Genomic DNA, 19,964 nt, shown 5'->3' with positions numbered 1-19,964 from the left:
GGTAGGGGGAGAAAGCCAACGTGGCAAAATGTTAACCATTAAAGAATCTAAATGAGGAATATATGACATTTGAAATTTTTCAAGATAAAAAGTTGAAGGAAATAAGAAAAGAATACATACCATGGCAGTTCTAGACTTGATAAACCAGTCAAATCTAAACTGAGGAGCATTCCGTACACACTGTCTTAATTCTTCATACACGTTTTCTCTGTCAAAGCCCATTTTGTGTAACATACAAATCAAGAATCTATCTTCTTCCTCAGTATAGTTCTTTCCTTTGCTGGTTCCATACTGAATACGTAACTGATGAAATGGAGCCTTGTATCTTGCAATCTATAAATTTAAACAAAATAGTGATTTTAACTAAATGTGTAATAAGTCAAAACTAATCACTGTATCAATTAAAACAATCTAATAATAATTTTTAAATTATGAAATAAAGTACTTTGGCATCCAGGGCTTTCTTGATACTGATCCTTCGTTGAATTCTTGCTTCTCCACGTTCAATCTGAGCCATAATTTTCTCAATGTCTTGTAATTCATTGCAACGTTCCCAAAAGACAGCTGAAAAACACAATTATTACTTTTCAATAAATGTACTACCATCTTAAACAAATGAATGCAAGGAACTATAGAATAAAGAATTAACAGGGCATGATGTAGTAAACTTACACTGTTTAAAACTTAAGATTCAGATTCATCTGTATATGTGTATATGTTCAATTATTAAATACCCCTTTTTATTTAAAAGTAAGACCTTGGGGCACCTGCGTAGCTCAGTTAAAGCTTCCGATTTCGGCTCAGGTCATGATCTTGCAAACCAGTCCATTAGTTCAAGCCCCGCGTCGGGCTCTAGGCTGACAGCTCAGAGCCTGGAGCCTGCTTTGGCTTATCTCCCTCTCACTGTGCCCCTCACTGGCTCACAGTCTGTGTCTCTCTCTCAAAAATAAACATTAAAAAATTTAAAACACCTCAACAAGAAGGTTTTAGGCTAGTGAATTTCTTTTCATGAAATATTATAGAATTTTTAATTATCAATCTCAAATGACTAGAATTTTTAAAGATACTACAGACACTAATTTAAGCTATGATTTCATTCAAACATGATATAAAAGGGACCAAACACATAAAGTGAAACAGGAGAGAGGTAGCCATATAAACTTAGAGAACACAGCTTCCTAGCAAGAAAAAACAAAAACAAAACCCATTATCAACTCAAACTTGTTATGAAGCAGCAATTTATTACCGAAACTTGTTAAATTTATTTATCTTGAGAGAGAGCAAAAGAGAGTGCGTGCATGTGAGAGAGAGGGAGAGAGAGATTCCCGAGCAGGTTCCGTGCTGTCAGCACAGAGCCCAATGTAGGGCTTGATCTCATGAACCCAGAGATCATGACCTGAGCTGAAACCAAGAGTCGAACTCTTGAGAGCCACCTAAGCGCCACTCTTACCAAAACTCTTATTTCACTTTTGGAACCACTCACTAAACTTACAATATTTCCAACAACCTGCACCCTGTTTTCTAAACTTACCTGAAATAGTCTTTTCTCTTAAAAACAAAACAAAAAAACACAAAGTCACCCAAATTTTATATATGATCTAAATAATCTGGCTGTATTAGGTCACATCTTATGACTTCAGTGGAGGGTATTTTAATGTTTGTTTGTTTATGTTAGAGAGAGAGAGAGAGAGAGAGAGAGAGAGAGAGAGAATCCCAACCAGGCCATGTGCTGTCAGTGCAGAGCCTGATGCAGGGTTAAATCCCATGACCATGAGATCATGACCTGAGCCAAAATCAAGAGACGGATGCTCAACCGACTGAGCCACCCAGGTGCCCCAGTGAAAGGCCTTTTAATGGCATACTCTACATTCTCAAATTTTTCATTTTTAGAGCCTATCACAAAAGGAATGTTAGTGCTCTCTGATTTTTATTTGCGGGGGGCGGGGGGGGGGCTTCAATAACAAACATTTATTTCTCACAGTTATGGAGGCTGAGAAGTCCCAAGATCAAGGTGCTGGAAGATTCCAAGTCCAGTGAGAGCCCACACCCTGGTTCATAGATGACAGTCTTCCCAATGTGTCCTCACATGCTGGAAAGGGCAAGGGAGCTCTCTGGGGTCTCTTTTATAAGGGCACTAATCCCATTCGTGAGTACTCCACCCTTATGACCTAATCACCTCCCAACCCTACCTGCTAATACCATCACACTGAGGGTTAGGATCTCAACATCTAAATTTGAGGGGGAAACATTCAACCTATAGCACACAATCTGAACATTAGTGGGCCATTTTCTTCTTTGCGCTGGACGTTAACCACCCATCTCAGCATCACAAAAGAAACTGTCACTCTCTGGTTTTTATAAGCACCTTTGTTCATTTATTCATTCTCTCTTATTCATTCAGCACACAAATGCCTGCTATGTAGGAGATACGAACAGCCAATTATATACACTTCTTTTATTGCAACCAACTACATGAAACCATTCCAATCTCCCCATCCTGTGACATGGCCCCAATTTAACCGTGCTGAGCCAGTCCTGCCACCGGGCTTGGTGTCAAATGTGAGAGAACATCTGATATGGTATCTTTCTGAATCACTTTTCTTGCAATTTCATAAACATTGATGCTATTTTGAAGAAAATTCTACTTTGGAAAATCTCTCCACACAAAATCTCTCTTATATTCTTTTCATTAGAATGAAAATGCTGTTAGAATTTCTCATCTATTTTTACCCTTTCTAAGCCCCCAAATGCTGTAAACTTATGTGATAAAGCTTACAAGTAATAGTAATGCTATACTGGAATCAAGGAAAAGGAAGTTCATAAATTTGGTATTATATGAAGTAAAAGCTCAATATAATCAGCCTCTAAATTCCTTGTTAATCACCAGAAACCCTCTCTGATTTCCAAAAGAAAAAGTGTCTTTTCTCTTATTAAACCTGGATTTCTTCAAGCACTAACAGTACAGATAAATTAAAAGCTGTTCCTAGCTTATATTAATTTTTGGTATATTTATTAGTATCCTCTCCCAGCTATTTTTCATGGCAAAAACACAGAATTTCAACTGTTAAAGCCACGTAGGCTTTGAGGGGTTAGCACAGAAACCAAACCTACTTTGCAATATTGTTTCTAGAAGGGAAAAAAATGCTCTAGATTCTAAACAGCTGATACTCAGACTAAATTTGAAAGTTCAACCTATTTGTAAGTAAGAAAATTCCTGTTCTACATATAGAAAACTTGCTAGAGATAATTACCTATTTTTACTAAGATTTCTTTCAGAAACCTGAGGTTGCATGTGCTGCGACACGGGCATTCATATTAACTCTATATGCTTCAAGACCAAAGACACAGCTAAGTAAGGGAGAGGATTCCAGAACCAATCAAAAGATTTATTGTAGGGGGGATCTGGGTGGCTCAGTAGGTTGAGCATCTGACTTCAACTCAGGTCTTGATCTTGTAGTTTGTGGGTTCGAGCCGCATGTTGGGCTCTGTGCTGACAGCTCAGAGCCTGGAGCCTGCTTTGCATATTCTCTCTCTCTCTCTCTCTCTCTCTCTCTCTCTCAAAAATGAATAAACATTAAAAAATTTCTTTTAATTAAAAAAATTTAAAAATTAAAAATAATTCTAGCAGTCTTTTTAGATCTATTCCAGCTTGCCTCAAGTTAATGGAATCCACATGACCTGTCTGGAGCTGATTAGAACTCTAAGGGTGTTTGAGGACCTAAATTCCCTGAGAAGAATCTTCTACTTCAAAGATGTCCTAGAAAGACACAAATTCAATCTTCTGAACCTCAAGTCTCAGATCTGAATTGCCCATAAGAGGATCAAATTCCAGAGATGGGTAAGTGGGAAACTCATTTTGTCAATGCTCATTCAACAGCTACCCTTGTTTCGTTAGGACTTTACTTGGCTTGATAAGCTAACTGCTAAAGACAATAGCGGCCTGTTTAGGTAAATCTTATAATCTTATCGTGGAAATACAATTACATTTTATACTGTTACCTACACTTTATGCTTAATAGTTTAAAAGATCTCTGAATAATGATACAATTAAATTGATACTAAAGAATGAATAAGGTTACAATTAAACACTATGTTTAAAGTTATACACAAACCTGAATACTCCATGACCTCTTCAGGTGATTTGCCCTCCACCTCTCGAGCTATATTATCAATGTCATCTCTTCCATACTTCTCATTAGCTTTAATAAACTGGTTAAAATCTCGCTTAGTCCAGTTTGTGAATCCCTGTGAACAAAATATTAAGCATCATCAACAGAGGTTAAATTAGCAAATCCATTTATCCATTTATTATTCTACATGTTTTTTACAATGATACATTAAAAACAGTTTGAAAGACTTAAAATGCTCCTCCTTATAAAATCCCAGGGTATTTTTGGAATCAGAAGTTGAGTGTTATAAGAATAACTGATTTTCTATCACGAAGAGATATACTTCTAAGTACTACAAATGGATTTATAGTTCCAAGATATTGTGTAGTTTTTAATTCCGTATTGTATAGATGCCTACATTAAAATACAAATGCACTGATATAAAAATGCTAATATAAAAACGAAGTCCTTTATATTTCAGTGCTTCAACAGTTTTTTTTCAGATCTGTTCCCATGTAAATTAAGAAAGGAATGTGGTTGCATTAAATCCAAAAAACTTAGAGGGAAAAATAAGAATGCAGAAAATATTTCACACTCTTTATAGCATTCCAAATTACAGGTGACCCTTGGGTTTGTTTTTTTGGTTTTTTGATGAATACAGTGCACCACTATAAGTGTATCTTCTCTTCCTTATGATCTACTTAATGACATTTTCTCTTCTCTAGCTTACTTTATTGTAAGAATACAGTATGTAATACATGTAACATGAAAAGTATGTGTTAATCTGCTATTTATGTTAGCAGTAAGGCTTCCAGTAAACAGTAGGCTATTAGTAGATAAGCTTTGGGGGAGTCAAAATTACAGGAAATTTTTCAGCTTCATGGGGGGTCAGCATCCCTAACTCCCACATTGTTCAAGGGCCAACTGTACTGTGAATAAATAATTTCTATTCAAAATTGTATTCATAAAACAGAATCTGTATAAACAGAATATGACTGGTCCCACTCAATTTCCTTATTAAAAGATTGAACAGTTTAATCACTGTTTTAAATCTCTGGTATTATTAGCATGTCTGTGAAATCACAAAACCAAGAATTTGTTTTCTACTCCTTATTTCCCAACCCATAAAAATGTGATATCCCTGGCAGTTCAAAACTCTATCCCTAACTTTTAGTTGATGAAGATTTCAGGTGACCCCACATTTTGTTTCTTTGCCATGATTTTTTATTAAGATTAATTATTTAAGGCACCAGAGAAAGATGTTTAAAGATGAATTCAACTACTAGGGAGGAACAAAAAAAAATTGACTTTACTTCTAGTTACAAACTAAAGCAATTTCTCAGTTGATAATGTGTATTCACAATATACTGTACATTCACCATATACTACAAGCCAAGTAGTATTCTAAGACCAGAACTTTACTTTTGTGTTCAGGAAATAAATTGTGCAAATACAACATGAATATTTAAATGTTTTATTTTATTCTGTGGTAAGTCCTAATATTCAGCCAAAGCAATTACATTGTCAAACTAAACTTTATGACTTCCAGGCATTTGGCTGCAAAACTTATGATTATACTTTGCAAAAATTCATTCAGTAAAGTTACACATCATAACAAAGATCTATATAATAAGATAAAAATACAAAACTATCTTTCAATAATTAATGTGGCCAACTTTCCTAGCACTGTGCTTTGCATATTTTTCAAAAGAACTTGTTGAATAAATAAATCTTGCTAGCAACTTTCTATATACTAAGGTGGTACCATCCAGTACATTTGTTTATCTTGCAAGGGTCTTTTACACTGTAACGTTTTTTATCTTCTACAGATTATTTGTGTATTACTTCTACACTCATAAAACTCATTAAACCAACAATGACCAGAAAGCATTAATATTTTATTCAAATGAAAATGTACTCTATTTAAAACTATTAGCTTTTAATTATACAATAATCACATTACAGGTTCAGAAATCTCTCATTGTTATATGAAAGTCCTTTCCAAGAAAGGATAAAAAGCATTTTGAGAATTATGAAATTATTCTAATAAAATATTAGTAGAGTACAATTTCAGAGGACAGTTCACAAAAATGAAATAAATTTAAACTTTGAAGAATATGCTCGTAATTACTGTCTACCAAGCTTCGTATGTGTATTAACTGACTTTAGTATAATTGCTAAAATATGTCTTCTTAGTAATAACTGACACTTATATTTTCATTTATGTATTCTCTATATACTATATACTATATATTTCCAAATGCATGTATTCTACAAATGGGATAAAAAAAGAGGAATATCTGATCCAAATGTATGTTTACAAAATAGCCCTGAGTGTTGCTGATGTGTCTAATCAGCCCATACAATAAAAGGTAAATGTGATCTGTTTTTTTCTTTTTCTACTAGTTAATGAAGAAGCACTTCAGCCACTTAAAATATTTTACTTGTGTGAGAAGTTTTTCTTTTTCTTCAGTCTCTTCTGGTGTAAGAGGTTCAGCTCCATCAATCTTTTTTTGCTCCTCTCTTTGAGCCACAGCTGGATTGGGGATATCAGGATTCCTTGGGACCTATAAATCAAGAGATGAATTTTAATTAAACTGTTGAGAAAAATTAATTAAGGGTATATATACATGTATCAATCTTAGAGTTATTTCAACAGTAAACAATATAAAGCGATACCAGAATGATACGGGATCCTCTCCACGTTCTTACTACAATGCTATTACCAAAATAAAAACCATTCTTAAATGTGCCATGTGGTATTTTAGAGTTAAGCCCACAGCTAAATGCCACATTATATTCTAGATTTATTTATAACTGTGGAACAAAATACATCCTTGTAATATTGTAATATATGGTGGTAACAATAATACCATTATGCCAACACTAACATTATACAATAAAATTTCAAGCCCAGAAGAAACAAAAAGTTTGGCAGTACAAAAAGAACTCATACACACCTGGCAATATAGACCAGGGTAGAGAAGTGCAATGCACTCAATGCTCTGATCACTTCAAAATGAAAAAAGAAAGGAATGATTTTACTGCCTGCCAGGGCATGGAAAGGGAGAGCAACTTCACATAAAATGCCAAGACTGGAAGAAGTGACAGGATAATGAAGAACCCAAACTCTACACTCTACATATATAGAGAATACATGTAAGAGGGAAAGGGTGGTGGAGTATGAGAACAGCTGTGATGCAATCAGCAGTCAAGAGAAAAAGATAAAGTAGCAGTGACCAACAGAAATTCTAGTGTTTAGGATACAGAGTTACAGATACACTGATAACTAAGAAGAGAGTTCAAGTCCAAAAGAGTGGGGACAGAAGCTCAGCTCTCCAAGGAAGCAAGCAATCAGCCAGGCACCTGTATCTCAAAACTGCAGCCCCCCATGTCCAGTGTGTCACAGTGAACACAACCAGTACAGTTCAGCAATTTGGAGCAGCATTCACTGTATGGATTGACAAACTAAGTCACTCAGCCCAAAGCCTCACACCATTTCTATGTGCATCTGCAGTAACGTAAGTAACATAAGAGGGCAAGTACCTAAAATGTGTACTGCATTTTATAGCATTCCATTAAACATGAAAAGAAAAGGGTTGGGGCATCTGGGTGGCTCAGTCAGTTAAACATCCAACTCTGGCTCGGGTCATGATCTTGAGGTCCTGGAGTTCGAGCCCCACATCGGGCTCTCTGCTGTCAGCACACAGCCCATTTCAGATTCTCTGTCCTTCTCCCTCTGTCCCTCCCCAACTCATGCTCTCTCTCTTAAAAATAAATACAAAAAAATTTTTTTAATTAAAAAAAAACGGGTTGACACTAAGCCTTCCACTGTTTGATATGCACACCTATCATAAACAACTCATTCCCTATGGTTTTACTACAATGTAATTATGATACAAATCAGAGTACATTTTTCTAATTGTTGTACATATTTCATAGAGTTTTGAAACCATAGTGTAACTTGAAAATAAGTATTTTTTAATTTATTTTTTGAGAGAGAGTGAGTGAGCCAGTAAGCGTGAGCCAGGGAGGAGCAGAGAGTGGTTGGGGGGGGAGACAGAGGATCAGAGGCAGGTTCTGCGTTGACAACAGTGAACCTGATGCAGGGCTCAAATTCACAAACCATGAGATCATGACTTGAGCCAAAGTCAGACACTCAACAATAATTTTTAATATTTTCATAATAATTTTTAAATTATTGTATCCAGTAGTTTTTTAAATGTAAACCCTACTAATTTTAAAAGAATTACTGAAAAAACAGGTTCATTTGCAATCATCAGTACCAGACAATCAAATTAGTAAGTACAGACTAAATGTCTATTGTGTCTGTAGCACCATGACAGGTATTCACTGGAATATAAAATCAGTGGACATGGTCCTTGCCTACAGGAAGCCCCACAACCCAGTTGTGGAATTTTGAACGCTAAGGATTTGGGGAGATGAAGAAGAGGCAAACAATATTCGAGGCTGGAACACTAGGAGCAAAACCAGTAAAAGCAATGCCAGGAAGGATCATACAGGGTTTATGTTGAAAAGGGGTAAGAAACAAAGCCAGGTGGAGAGAGATTTACAAGCCTTTTAAACTACACAGTACACAACAGCAAGCCACTGGAGATTTTTCAATAGGAGACTAAAGTGTCAAAACGTGTTTTCACTTGGAAGCTTTGTGCTGGATGCACTGAAGTGTGGAAACAGCAAGAAAACCAGCTAAACGGCCATAATCTAGAAATGAGGTATGATCACCTGGCCTAAGATGGTTACAAATGTAAATGGAAAAGGTATAAATTAAAAATGAAATGCAGGCCAGTGACAAGCATGACTAAAATAACTTTTATCAAAAAATATATATATAAAATAATTTTTCAATAGCTAAATTCAATTTTTAAATTACAGGCGCACCACCAATTCCATTCCTAACATATCTATCTATACAAAGGCTTTTGCAAAGGGGTGCCTGGGTGGCTCAGTCAGTTGAGTGACTCTTGATTTTGGCTCAAGTCATGATCTCATGGTTCGTGGTTTTGAGCCGCATCAGGCTCCACAGCAGAGCCTGCTTGGGATTCTCTCTCTCTCCCTCTCTCTCTACCCATTCTGCACTCTCAAAATAAATAAATAAACTTTAAAAAAAATACTTTTGCAAAAATGTTCACAGCTTTACTCCCAACAGCCAAAAGCCAGAAAACAGCCCAGATGTCCATCAACATGAGAACAGATAAGCAAACTGGTACATCCTTACAATGGGATAGTACTTAGCAGTAAAAAAGAATGAGCCACCAAGAATGGGACATGAATGAATCTCAAAAACATTATGTTAAGAGAAAAACACCTTACACATAACACATGATTACATTAATGTGAAATTCTAGAGTAAATAACTAATCTATGGAGGAAAATACTATCAGAACGGTGGTTGTCTCTGGGGAGTGAGTATAGAGATTGACTGGGAAGAGGCACTTTCTGGGGTGACAGTAATATGCTATATCTCCATAGGGGTTTAGTTCTGCAAATATACATTTGTCAAAATACAATGAATGAAACACTTAAGATTTATACATTTCATTGTATGCTAATTTTACCTTGAAAAAAGTATCAAATAAATATTGAACACTGGCTAATAATATGCATGTTGAAGTGTTTCTGAGTGAAATATACTTAGGTCTGCAACTCTGAAATGCATAAAAAAATAAGTTGGATATCCATTTGCTAGAAGGCTGGAGAAACGGACAAATAGGTGATAAAGCCCATATAGTAAGATATAAATTGAAGAATATATGTGGTGTGTATGTAGATGTTCACTATACAATCATTTCAATATTTTTATATGGTTAAAAATTTTACATAACAAAATGTTTGGAAAAAATTACAGACAGAGCTTTAAAAAGTTTAATAGACCTGGGGTGCCTGGTGGCTCAGTCGGTTAAACATCCAACTTTGGCTCAGGTCATGATCTCACGGTTCATGAGTTCAAAGCCCGCATCGGGCTCTGTGCTGACAGCTCAGAGTGTGGAGCCTGCTTCAGATTCTGTGTCTCCCTCTTTCTCTGCTCCTCCCCTGCTTGCACTCTCTCTCTCAAAAATGAATAAACATTAAAAACATTTTTTTAAAAAAAAGTTTAACAGACCCTTGGTAATATATGAAATTACTGTGACTTTAAGTTTTAATTTTAACTGAGAAAAACTTATTTAATCTTAAGATATTTCTCTATGAAAAAGCTTCAAAATATCCATGTCCAAGAAACCATTTTAACAAAGTACATATTTTATAAACATCTAATTTTATGCCAGAAAATGGAAATACAGCTGGAAACATACCTGCACAAAATAAACTGTTCATTCCTATGCAGATACACCCAATACTAAAAATTTCCCACTTGAACTTTAACAAAAGCAAAATCATAATACTATATTACACCATTAGATTTTAGGCTCCTTGGCAAACTACTTTTTCCACATCTACTGCTAATATTTTCAGTGCAGCAAAACTTTAGAAGGACTTCATCTGTATTATGTTTACTATTTTAATTAAAATACCTAACTGCTAAAATTTCTAGAATTAGAAATTACTCAAAATGCCTACATTCCCATATCTCCTCCTACAATATTCATTTTTAAAAGGTATTTATTTTTTCATTTGTCATATTTGAAGCTGGAGAAAGCTGTAGAACATTCTAACATTTATCTTCAATAAAAAATTCGTTAGGGACAGATACAGACATTTGACAAATGGAGAAAGTTCTATAATCTCCGTGAGTTTTGTACATATTTTATAAATATGTTCTTACCAGCATTAAACTTCCTGGAGTGATTTCAAAGTGCTATATAAGAATTAAGTAAACAAATCATAGAGACACCTACACACTACCTGAAATATTCATACTGTATGTCTTACTGATGCCCCTCCCCCCAGTAACACTTAATACAGCCACAATATACTAAAAGTTATCTTTCGAGAGGAAACATCTCCATTATTACTTGGATTTCTAGTCAGACATTAAGGAATGTGCAACTAAGAGCTGTGTTCCATTGAAAAGTGAAAAAAAAATTGGTCATGGTCAGAATGAGTTTTAGGAAGCCCTTCACAGAAATATGGAACAATGAATTAAATGCAGTGGCACACAAAGTCATGTAGTGACCTGAAATCAGCACATGGTACTGTCTTGCCACTGCAAACAGCTGGCTCATGATGGCACATTACCAAAACTCACAGAGATTATAGAATTTTCTCCATTTGTCAAGTGTGTGTATCTGTCACTAAAGAATATTTTATTGAAGATAAATATTAGAATGTTCTACAGCTTTCTCCAGCTTCAAATATGGCACAGGTCTTTCACGCCAGATCTTAGACTCAATGGGACTTACAGATCCTCTGTTTTTTTTTTAATTCTGCAATTGAAATTTCAATGAAGTCATCTTCTTCCAATAGAAAGATTTCAGGGAACAAGTGATTAAATACACTGAGTAACTCATTTAAGTTGCAAGGGCAGTGAAGTTTCTGGATGTGTCTAACTTGGAATAAGGTCAAAGCTAAGACAGCAGGGAGAATTGGCACATGATGCACTGCTATCCAACAAGTGGTTAGGGCAAAACAAACAAAACTTCTCAGGTTCAAATAAAATAAAACGCTTTAATTCCAGATGTTATCATGAGCAATACTGTTGTGACCTTGTTGTGCTGAGTATCAGGGGGAAAAACAAAATAAAATTAAAAATGCAAATAGGCAGGCTCTGGAGAAAAAATGTTCTTTACTAAGTGCTTCAGAAGTACAGAGCCCCCAACTAGACCCACCCAAAATCACTACAGAATAAGACTAGGGGGGCTCAAAATGGATAAAACAGTACCGTGCACCACAATACCCCTAGCTATAAGACAACACCTCTCTCCCCAACAATCCTTTAAGCAGAAAGGGGGCAAGAGTCCTTTTTGAGAACCTAACTATGCTTCGAGAATACCAGGTAGTTACACTGTAGCAGTTGTGTTCAACTGAGAATAAACCATTGCTCCATTCACTTTGTGGCTCTAGTGAGTTTTCTGTAGCTATAGGGGGAAAAATGTTAGATACCTCTGAGAAGATATGTATAACAGTTATTAATATCACATGGTCCTGGGAAAAAAAGCTTTTGCAGAGGACTAGCATGCCATGCTCCTCTGCCTATACTCTCAACTCCAACATAACACCCACCCAATTGAAGCACACACCTTAGCTCAGATCTGCATCCCCTGGTAAGAATGGAAGAGACAAGGTTCAGAAAGAGCCAACATCCAGAATGTACTCTTATTTGTGTTATAAATCCTCAGCTAAATAAATATGCATATGGAGGATCAAAGCAAGTCTTAAGATAACACAAACACAATCCACGATGAGGCTGCAGAGAACATACAGCTAGTAGAGTGGTAGGAGACAAATTCTCCTTCCACCATCACCACCATCGCCACCATGCTCCAAGCTGCCATCATTTTCTCTCATCTTTTCACCCTTCAACAGCCACCTGGCTGGTGTCCCTGGGTAAAGTCATCATTCTCTGTATGTAGCCAGAGTGATCTTTTAAAAAATGTAAATCTGATCATACTCCACATCTTAAAAGTTGTTTAATCTAGGGCAAATTACTCAACCTCTATGTGCCTCAGTTTCCCCATCTGTAAAACAGAAATATAGTCTCAGGGCTGTTAGGAGGATAATGAGCCAATCTTTTTATTTTTAAATTTTTTTAACATTTATTCATTTTTGAGAGACAGAGAGAAACATAGCGTGAGCGGGGGAGGGGCAGAGATAGCGGGAGACACAGAATCTGAAGCAGGCTCCAAGCTCTGAGCTGTCAGCACAGAGCCCGCCATGGGGTGGAACCCACGAACCATGACCTTGCGACCTGGGCTTAAGTAGGATGCTTAACTGACTAATCCACCCAGGCATCCCGAGCTTATCTTTTTAAATAACTTAGAACAGAAAGCAACACAAGTAAGGACCAAATAGGTATCTGCTATTAGTATTTCACGACCCACTCACCCCTCCACCTTAAGAACATCTCAATGGTTTTCCTTTGCTCTAAAGCTAAAGTTCAACGTAATTAATGGGACCTACAATTAATGTTCAGTTAATGACCCACTCCACAACTTCATCTCACCCCTCTCCCTCATCACTCCTTACCAACCCTGGTCTGCCTTCAGTTTCTGAAGGGGCAATCCTCCTTCCTACTGTAACACCTTTGTACCTATGGTTTCCCTGATGAGCTCTTCTCTCCCACACTTTATACTTTGGCTAATTCCTGTGCATCTCTCTGATCTCAACTTAATGACACTGCCTTAGGGACCAACTCCCTGATCTCCCAATCCACATTTGATACCCATATCATGTTCCCTTGCAGCACCCTCTGTAAGCACAGAAAACAACTAATGCCATTACTCTGTTGTATCAACTTAATATCCATCTACTCCAATGAAACACAAGTTCCATGCACTGAGGGACCTTGTCTGTCTTATTCACTACTTTATCATCAGTGCACGGCATAGGACCTGGCACAGAGGAGTCCTCAATAAATACGAATTAAATGAAAAACAGCCCTCCTTTCACTCATACTCCCTTCTCCTGTTACTTCTCTCTGGGAGGTGAGGAAGAGAAAACAGCAAGGTGCCATAGTGTGGATTCCATGCCATCTTCCCTCTCCTCATTCATCCCTGTCCTCCCTCCTTCCACCTGCCTACTTGTCACCCTCTGCAGCTGTCCCTTCATTCCTCTCTCTACTAAGGTTTCTCTCTCCTCCATCTCCTTCCAGTTGGCTACTACCCAAATATGATTGTAAGACCTCACCCCTAACCACAAACCGCCCGTAATGAAAGGCACTGCTTACATTAAAACCAGAGTTGTGGCGAGAATGTGGTGGGCACTGTACTATGACAGGGAAAAGAATTTCAGTATCTCCAAAGGAGCACGAATAGTTATATCCACAGAGATGATTTTTTTCATTGCTGCTATTTGACTACCACTTGGCTTACCTCCCAAACAACATGTCACACTACTATAAACACAGTCCTTATTTAGGACTGCAAAGAGAAGCAGGGTTATGTCACATGCAGAAATAGCCCAGAATGCCTGAGGGAAAGAGCATAGCATTTGAACAGTGAGAACTCAGGTTTGAGACCAGCACCCTTGGCAACTCTGTTAGCTATGTGAACTTGAACAAGTCTTTTAACCTCGCTGAACTTCGGTCTCCTCATGTCTTATATGGAGGAGATAACACCAATGTCACAGGACTGTTAGAAATCAGATGAAGTGTGTGATAAAGGATTTCATAACTTATAAAAGGCTCTATACAGATATTTGATTAATAACTGGGTCTAACATTTCAGTTAATTTTCAAGTCTCACTGATAACAGTCCATAAAAGTAACAATATAACGATTAACATGTTTATAACTTTAGTGGGATAATATATATTTGTATATTTGTTCACCTCACGAAATATTACTAATCACTTTATTAATTTACTATTTTCATTTTTATTTTGAATCATTCTTAAAATAACATGTTATTATCACTATTTTTGAAATATTGGATAATTCTCCATTAATTTTACAGTTTCTTCTGGCATATTGCCATTTTCACTTTCTTTGAAACTGATTTTACTCCTGGTCTGAATGTTCAACCATGCTACTTTTACTCTTTTACAACTTCCTAAGACAGATTTTATCCAGTCATGTTGATTCAATACATTCAAATTTAATCACATTTCCTAACCAGATTATAATTAACTACTTATATTCACCTTAAGTTTCTTGTTCCTATTTATATATATTGAAATTTAGTACATAAATAGCAAGCAAACCTTTTTTGCTCCATTTCAAATGGTACTGCTCTCACTCTGGACAAACAGTAGAAATACTCTAGAAATTCACTCTACTTTCAAAATATAAATGAACTAAGCATCTTATATACATGAAGCTGTTCTAGACACATTACAGCTACTAATCAAAATAATTGGGTATAGTTCCACTTGTGATAAAGGTTCACAAAATAAATTAAAGCATAGCTTCCAATGCATGAAACAGAAAAGCTCATAAAACTACAATAGTGTTAATATTTTTTAAGTTTATTTATTTATTTTTGAGAAAGAGAAAGAGAAGGGAAGGGACAGAGAGAATCCCAAGCAGGCTCTACACCGACAGCGCAGAGACCAACATGGGGCTTGAACTCACGAACCATGAGATCATGATCTGAGCCAAAATCCAGAGTTGGACACTTAACCGACTGAGCCACCCAGTCCCTAGTGTTAATATTTTTTATAATTTTGTTTATACTACTGAATTTTATACCTTGGTCATCCCTTTCCATTCACCAGAAAGTGAGTTTCAGCATATAGAAATAACCAGGTATGCTTAATCTCTCAGTGTGAAAGCTTTAGGGTGACAAACATTTCACTCAATAAAAACGGGTTCCTATCTACTTAAAAATTAAGAGTTTTGATTTCCAAGCTATCATTTTTTAAAGTTTTTTTTAAATGTTTATTCATTTATTTTGAGAGTGTGTGTGTGAGTGGGGAGAGGAGCAGAGAGAGTGGGAGAGAAAGAATCCCAAGCAGGCTCCACGCTGTCAGCACAGAGCCAGAAGTGGAGCTCCATCTCATGACCTTGAGATCAAGACCTGAACCAAAATAGACACTTAACCAACTGAGCCACACAGGCACTCATCTAAAAGATCATTTTAAAATGTTAAAATTCATTATAATGTTTATTATTAGCTTTAACACCTACGTGGCAACAAATAACCACCAACAGTGCTTTCATCAACCCAAGAACAATAAATACAAAAGTGTCATTTCTTGATATTATTAAGGAAAATGATTTTAAAAAAACCTCCTGTCATCTATCATATATTCACTTCTAATTAATTGTTCGATTGTTATTTCTACACAGTCTTTGACCAAACACTAGCATTATTAAAATAATGTTATCACTATTTTTGAAATATTGGATAATTCTCCATTAATCCCATTTCAAATTCATCCTATTGATGACTTGATAGTTTGATGCTTTACTTCTAGTTAAACTTCCTCTTTGGTTTTAAAAACACCACTATTTTGAATTACTCTGATGTTCTCTCACATTAAAATGGAATTCTTTCCAGTCTACTTTAACAGATTATATTAGCTTAAAAGATTAGATTATAGGGCTTCCTGGGTGGCTTAGTTAAGCATCTGAGTCTTAATTTTAGCACAGGTCATGATCTCACAGTTTGTGGGATCAAGCCCCACATCAGGCTTCACGCTTGCTGGAGCCTGCTTAAGATTTCCTCTCTCCCTCTTCCTCTACCCTTCCCCCACCTGCATGCACACACTCTCTCCTCAAAAAAATTATACTAATCTGAAAACTTTTAAAAATAATAAATACTTGAAAAATTACCTTATAGCCTATTGTCTTCCTGTAATAAAGAATTTCCTTTTCCAGGAGCTCAAACAAACGTGGTGGGAAAAACTGAAAATCCTGAACATTTGGCTGCTTTGGAGGTCGGGGAGCCTATGGGGGGAAATGCATTACACACATATTTGTTTTCAGTACATGAAGTGAACATACTTATCTTTAACTATTTCTTTAATATATAGAAAAATAAATATAATAAGTCCCTTTATATAAGGCTGGGCATACCAGCTACTTTTCTACATTGTTGTTATATTTTAAAGACTATAATTTCACACTAATATAAATCAATCTAAATCACAGACCATGTTATAGGAGAATTCTGCTGTAGAGCATAACAACAGAGCTCATTCTTTTTTACCTTTGGAACCTTTGGCTCACTGACACGTAAAGCCTCTCTAAAGTAGGCATCCACTGCGTAGTTTGCTTTGCGTTCTCGTTTAGGAGGTTCGATCCATTCCACCATCCCAAGCTATACACAGTAAGAACAAGGAATTTAATTATTCCAAAATGTTTATAAAAAATCAGACACAGCAAAGTTGCACAAGCATGAGAAAACTAAAGCTATTAGGAAGAATCAAACTTGCTTTAGATGTCACAATTATGTATCCCAAGTTCCAAAACCTTGTACCATACAGGCCAAGTTCAGGTTCAAGGATGCTTATCTTTTTCCTTTTTTTTTTTTTGTAAATAAGTTTAATTCTTATTAAAAAAAAACCTAGTTCTTCCTTAATAATTGGGAAGAATTTGCACAATCAGATTAGTATTTTATGTTAAAATGAATACACAGTATCTAATACAGATGGAAGACTAACATTGATTCTGGTGACTGTGTCAAGTGTATGAATTAGAAATAGCTGAATGGAGTATGATGAATATCAACACAACACGCATGTGTCCCTTCTAATCAAGAGTTAAGTAAGGTCTTGGGGCACGTGGGTGGCTCAGTCAGTTGAGCATCCAACTTCAGCTCAGGTCATGATCTCACCAGCTCATGAGTTCAAGCCCCAAGTAGGACTCTGTGCTGACAGCTCAGAGCCTGGAGCCTGCTTCAGATTCTGTCTCCATCTCTCTCTCTCTGCCCCTTTCCCACTCGCACACTCTGTCTCTGTCTCTGTCTCTCTCTCTCAAATGTAAATAAACAAATTTTTTTTTTTTTAATTTATTTTTGGGACAGAGAGAGACAGAGCATGAACGGGGGAGGGGCAGAGAGAGAGGGAGACACAGAATCGGAAACAGGCTCCAGGCTCCGAGCCATCAGCCCAGAGCCTGACGCGGGCTCGAACTCATGGACCGCGAGATCGTGACCTGGCTGAAGTCGGACGCTTAACCGACTGCGCCACCCAGGTGCCCACAAATTTTTTAAAAAGATGTAAAATGAAGTAAGGTCTTAGTAAGACAGCTGTGGGAAAAGTCAGTGGAATCAGAAAGACCTGAATTTGAAACCAGGTTCTGCCACTTTACCAGTTGTAGAACTTGGGGAAGATTAATTTCTCCCTCTATGAAGTGGGAATAGTGATAACCTAACTTTAGGATTAAATGTGACCATGTAAGTGAAGGTATTAAATAAACTGCCAGGAGGTAAATGTAAATTATTATTAAATATCCAAAGTTGGGTGAACAATGGTTAGGTAGCTTTAAAAGACTTTACCCCAATATTAACTAGAAAATACAATTTAAAAGCCAATAGGCAAAACTGACAATCCAAAATTCTGGAGTCTCAAGAGATGGTTTTCCAGTTCAGATATTTTTTTTTGGTTTCAGAGTGTCTATCCTAGTGCCTGTACACAAAAGAGGCCATTAATCTATAATTAATACCACTCTATTTGATTCTATCTGAGGGTTGAGTTCCAACCTTGGTATCCTATTTTAAGAATGGATGATAAACCAAGATGACTAAGATGGTCAGAGATCTATAAACTCTCATTGTCCAGAGAAGGGAAGACTAAAGACAGACATAATGGTGGCATTCACATATGTAAAAGTCTATCAAGTAGAAGAGAACACAGTTCTCTTTTGAGCCATAAGGTTAAAACCAATGGGGAAAGTAAACTGCTACTTGATATAATTTAACAAATATGTCGTAAGTACCTATTTTATTATTTACAAGTCAGTGTCATGGATACAAAGATGAATAAAATAACGTCTTCCATCAAGGAGCTTGTAAGTCAAATAAGAAGTGTTATGAGAAGCAAAAAACATAAAACAGTGAAATGAACTCTCCCAAGAGGAGTATGATCCCCAACATGACCACATGTAAATAGAGGCTGGATAACTGTCCTACATGCTCTAGATGGGATTTCTTAATTACAAAAAAGGTCGGACTAAATGACCTTTAAGTTATCTTTTAACTCTAAAAGCTTACGAAATAGTATACAGATAGCATACTAAAAGCTTACAGATAGTATAATGTAAGTTTACATAAAGTAAAAATACCCAGCGAAATGAGTTTTGTTTTTTTCCCCTCAACTGAGTTAACGTGAGAGGATAGTAACAGAAAAGATGTTTTATTAATAACCAATATGTTATTTGTCTCAATTGGGATGAAAATAAATCAATAATAATTTAAATTAACTTAATCAAAAGTAACATACTGGCCATTTAACCCAAACTTATATGCAAGTCTAGGTATTCAAATTTGGAATAAGCATTAAGGGTCAATTCCCAAACTTTGAAAAACACCAAATGGTGCTGAATTAGTTTTAGATAAGAGTACATTAATACAAACTAATTCAAGTTGATTTCTTCAGGATCAATGTCAGTCATTATGATTTAATTTACCAGACAGACATGGCTGTAAAGTAATGCAACTGGTTCAACAAATCATATATGAACATCTACCTCATTATATAATTCCCATGATTTATGTACAAACAACATTCTTCTATGTTTTCAATTCTCTTCAAAGGATAATATTAACCTATTTTTTGAACCTATCTAGAAAATATGAAAAGCCAGAAATAAAAGGTAATCTCAAGTCAGAATATTTTTAAAAATCTGATTTGGCCATTCAATTATAAAAACACAAGTCATCATAATTATTACTAAAATTTCTCTATATGTGTACATTATTTTGCTAGAAATGGAAGCACAGGAAAACCTGATGTATTAGAAAGACAAATATTTTACTAAGTCTAATTTTACTCTAAGAATGTAGATATGAAGATCCACTGATATTTAGACTTTTCGCTGTTTAATATTTTTCCACTTTATAAAACACTCTTATTACCATGGAAATAACTAAAATTTACAAAATTCATACCACACAATGAGATCTAGAAAACAATTTCTACCTTATGCATGCAAGCCATCACGTTCATCTCATCAGAACAAAACGTAAACAGTCTAAACTAAGATTACAGATAGAACCACCAAATAGATGTAAGTGAAGACACTAAAAACTACCAGAAATAATGATAGCAACAGAGCATTAACAGCATACTAGTTGC

General features: G+C 36.0%; 1 protein-coding gene across 8 annotated transcripts in view; it reads right to left on the bottom strand.

Annotated features, from left to right (window-relative positions):
- The window catches only part of SMARCA1 (SNF2 related chromatin remodeling ATPase 1), a 117,675-nt gene that overhangs the window by 59,845 nt on the left and 37,866 nt on the right, over positions 1-19,964 (bottom strand). For all 8 annotated transcript variants that reach the window (XM_081793240.1, XM_081793236.1, XM_081793238.1 and 5 more), the window contains 6 exons: positions 16,877-16,987; positions 16,501-16,614; positions 6,554-6,676; positions 4,113-4,245; positions 446-564; positions 121-333 (listed from right to left, as the gene is read on the bottom strand). In XM_081793240.1, coding sequence (XP_081649366.1) covers positions 121-333; positions 446-564; positions 4,113-4,245; positions 6,554-6,676; positions 16,501-16,614; positions 16,877-16,987 — 813 coding nt within the window. The remainder of the gene's footprint in view (positions 1-120; positions 334-445; positions 565-4,112; positions 4,246-6,553; positions 6,677-16,500; positions 16,615-16,876; positions 16,988-19,964) is intronic.

Source organism: Panthera onca, chromosome X, assembly GCF_046562875.1.
Source record: "Panthera onca isolate mPanOnc1 chromosome X, mPanOnc1 haplotype 2, whole genome shotgun sequence".
Classification (NCBI taxonomy): Eukaryota; Metazoa; Chordata; class Mammalia; order Carnivora; family Felidae; genus Panthera; species Panthera onca.
This window is presented reverse-complemented; position numbering and strand designations above follow the sequence as displayed.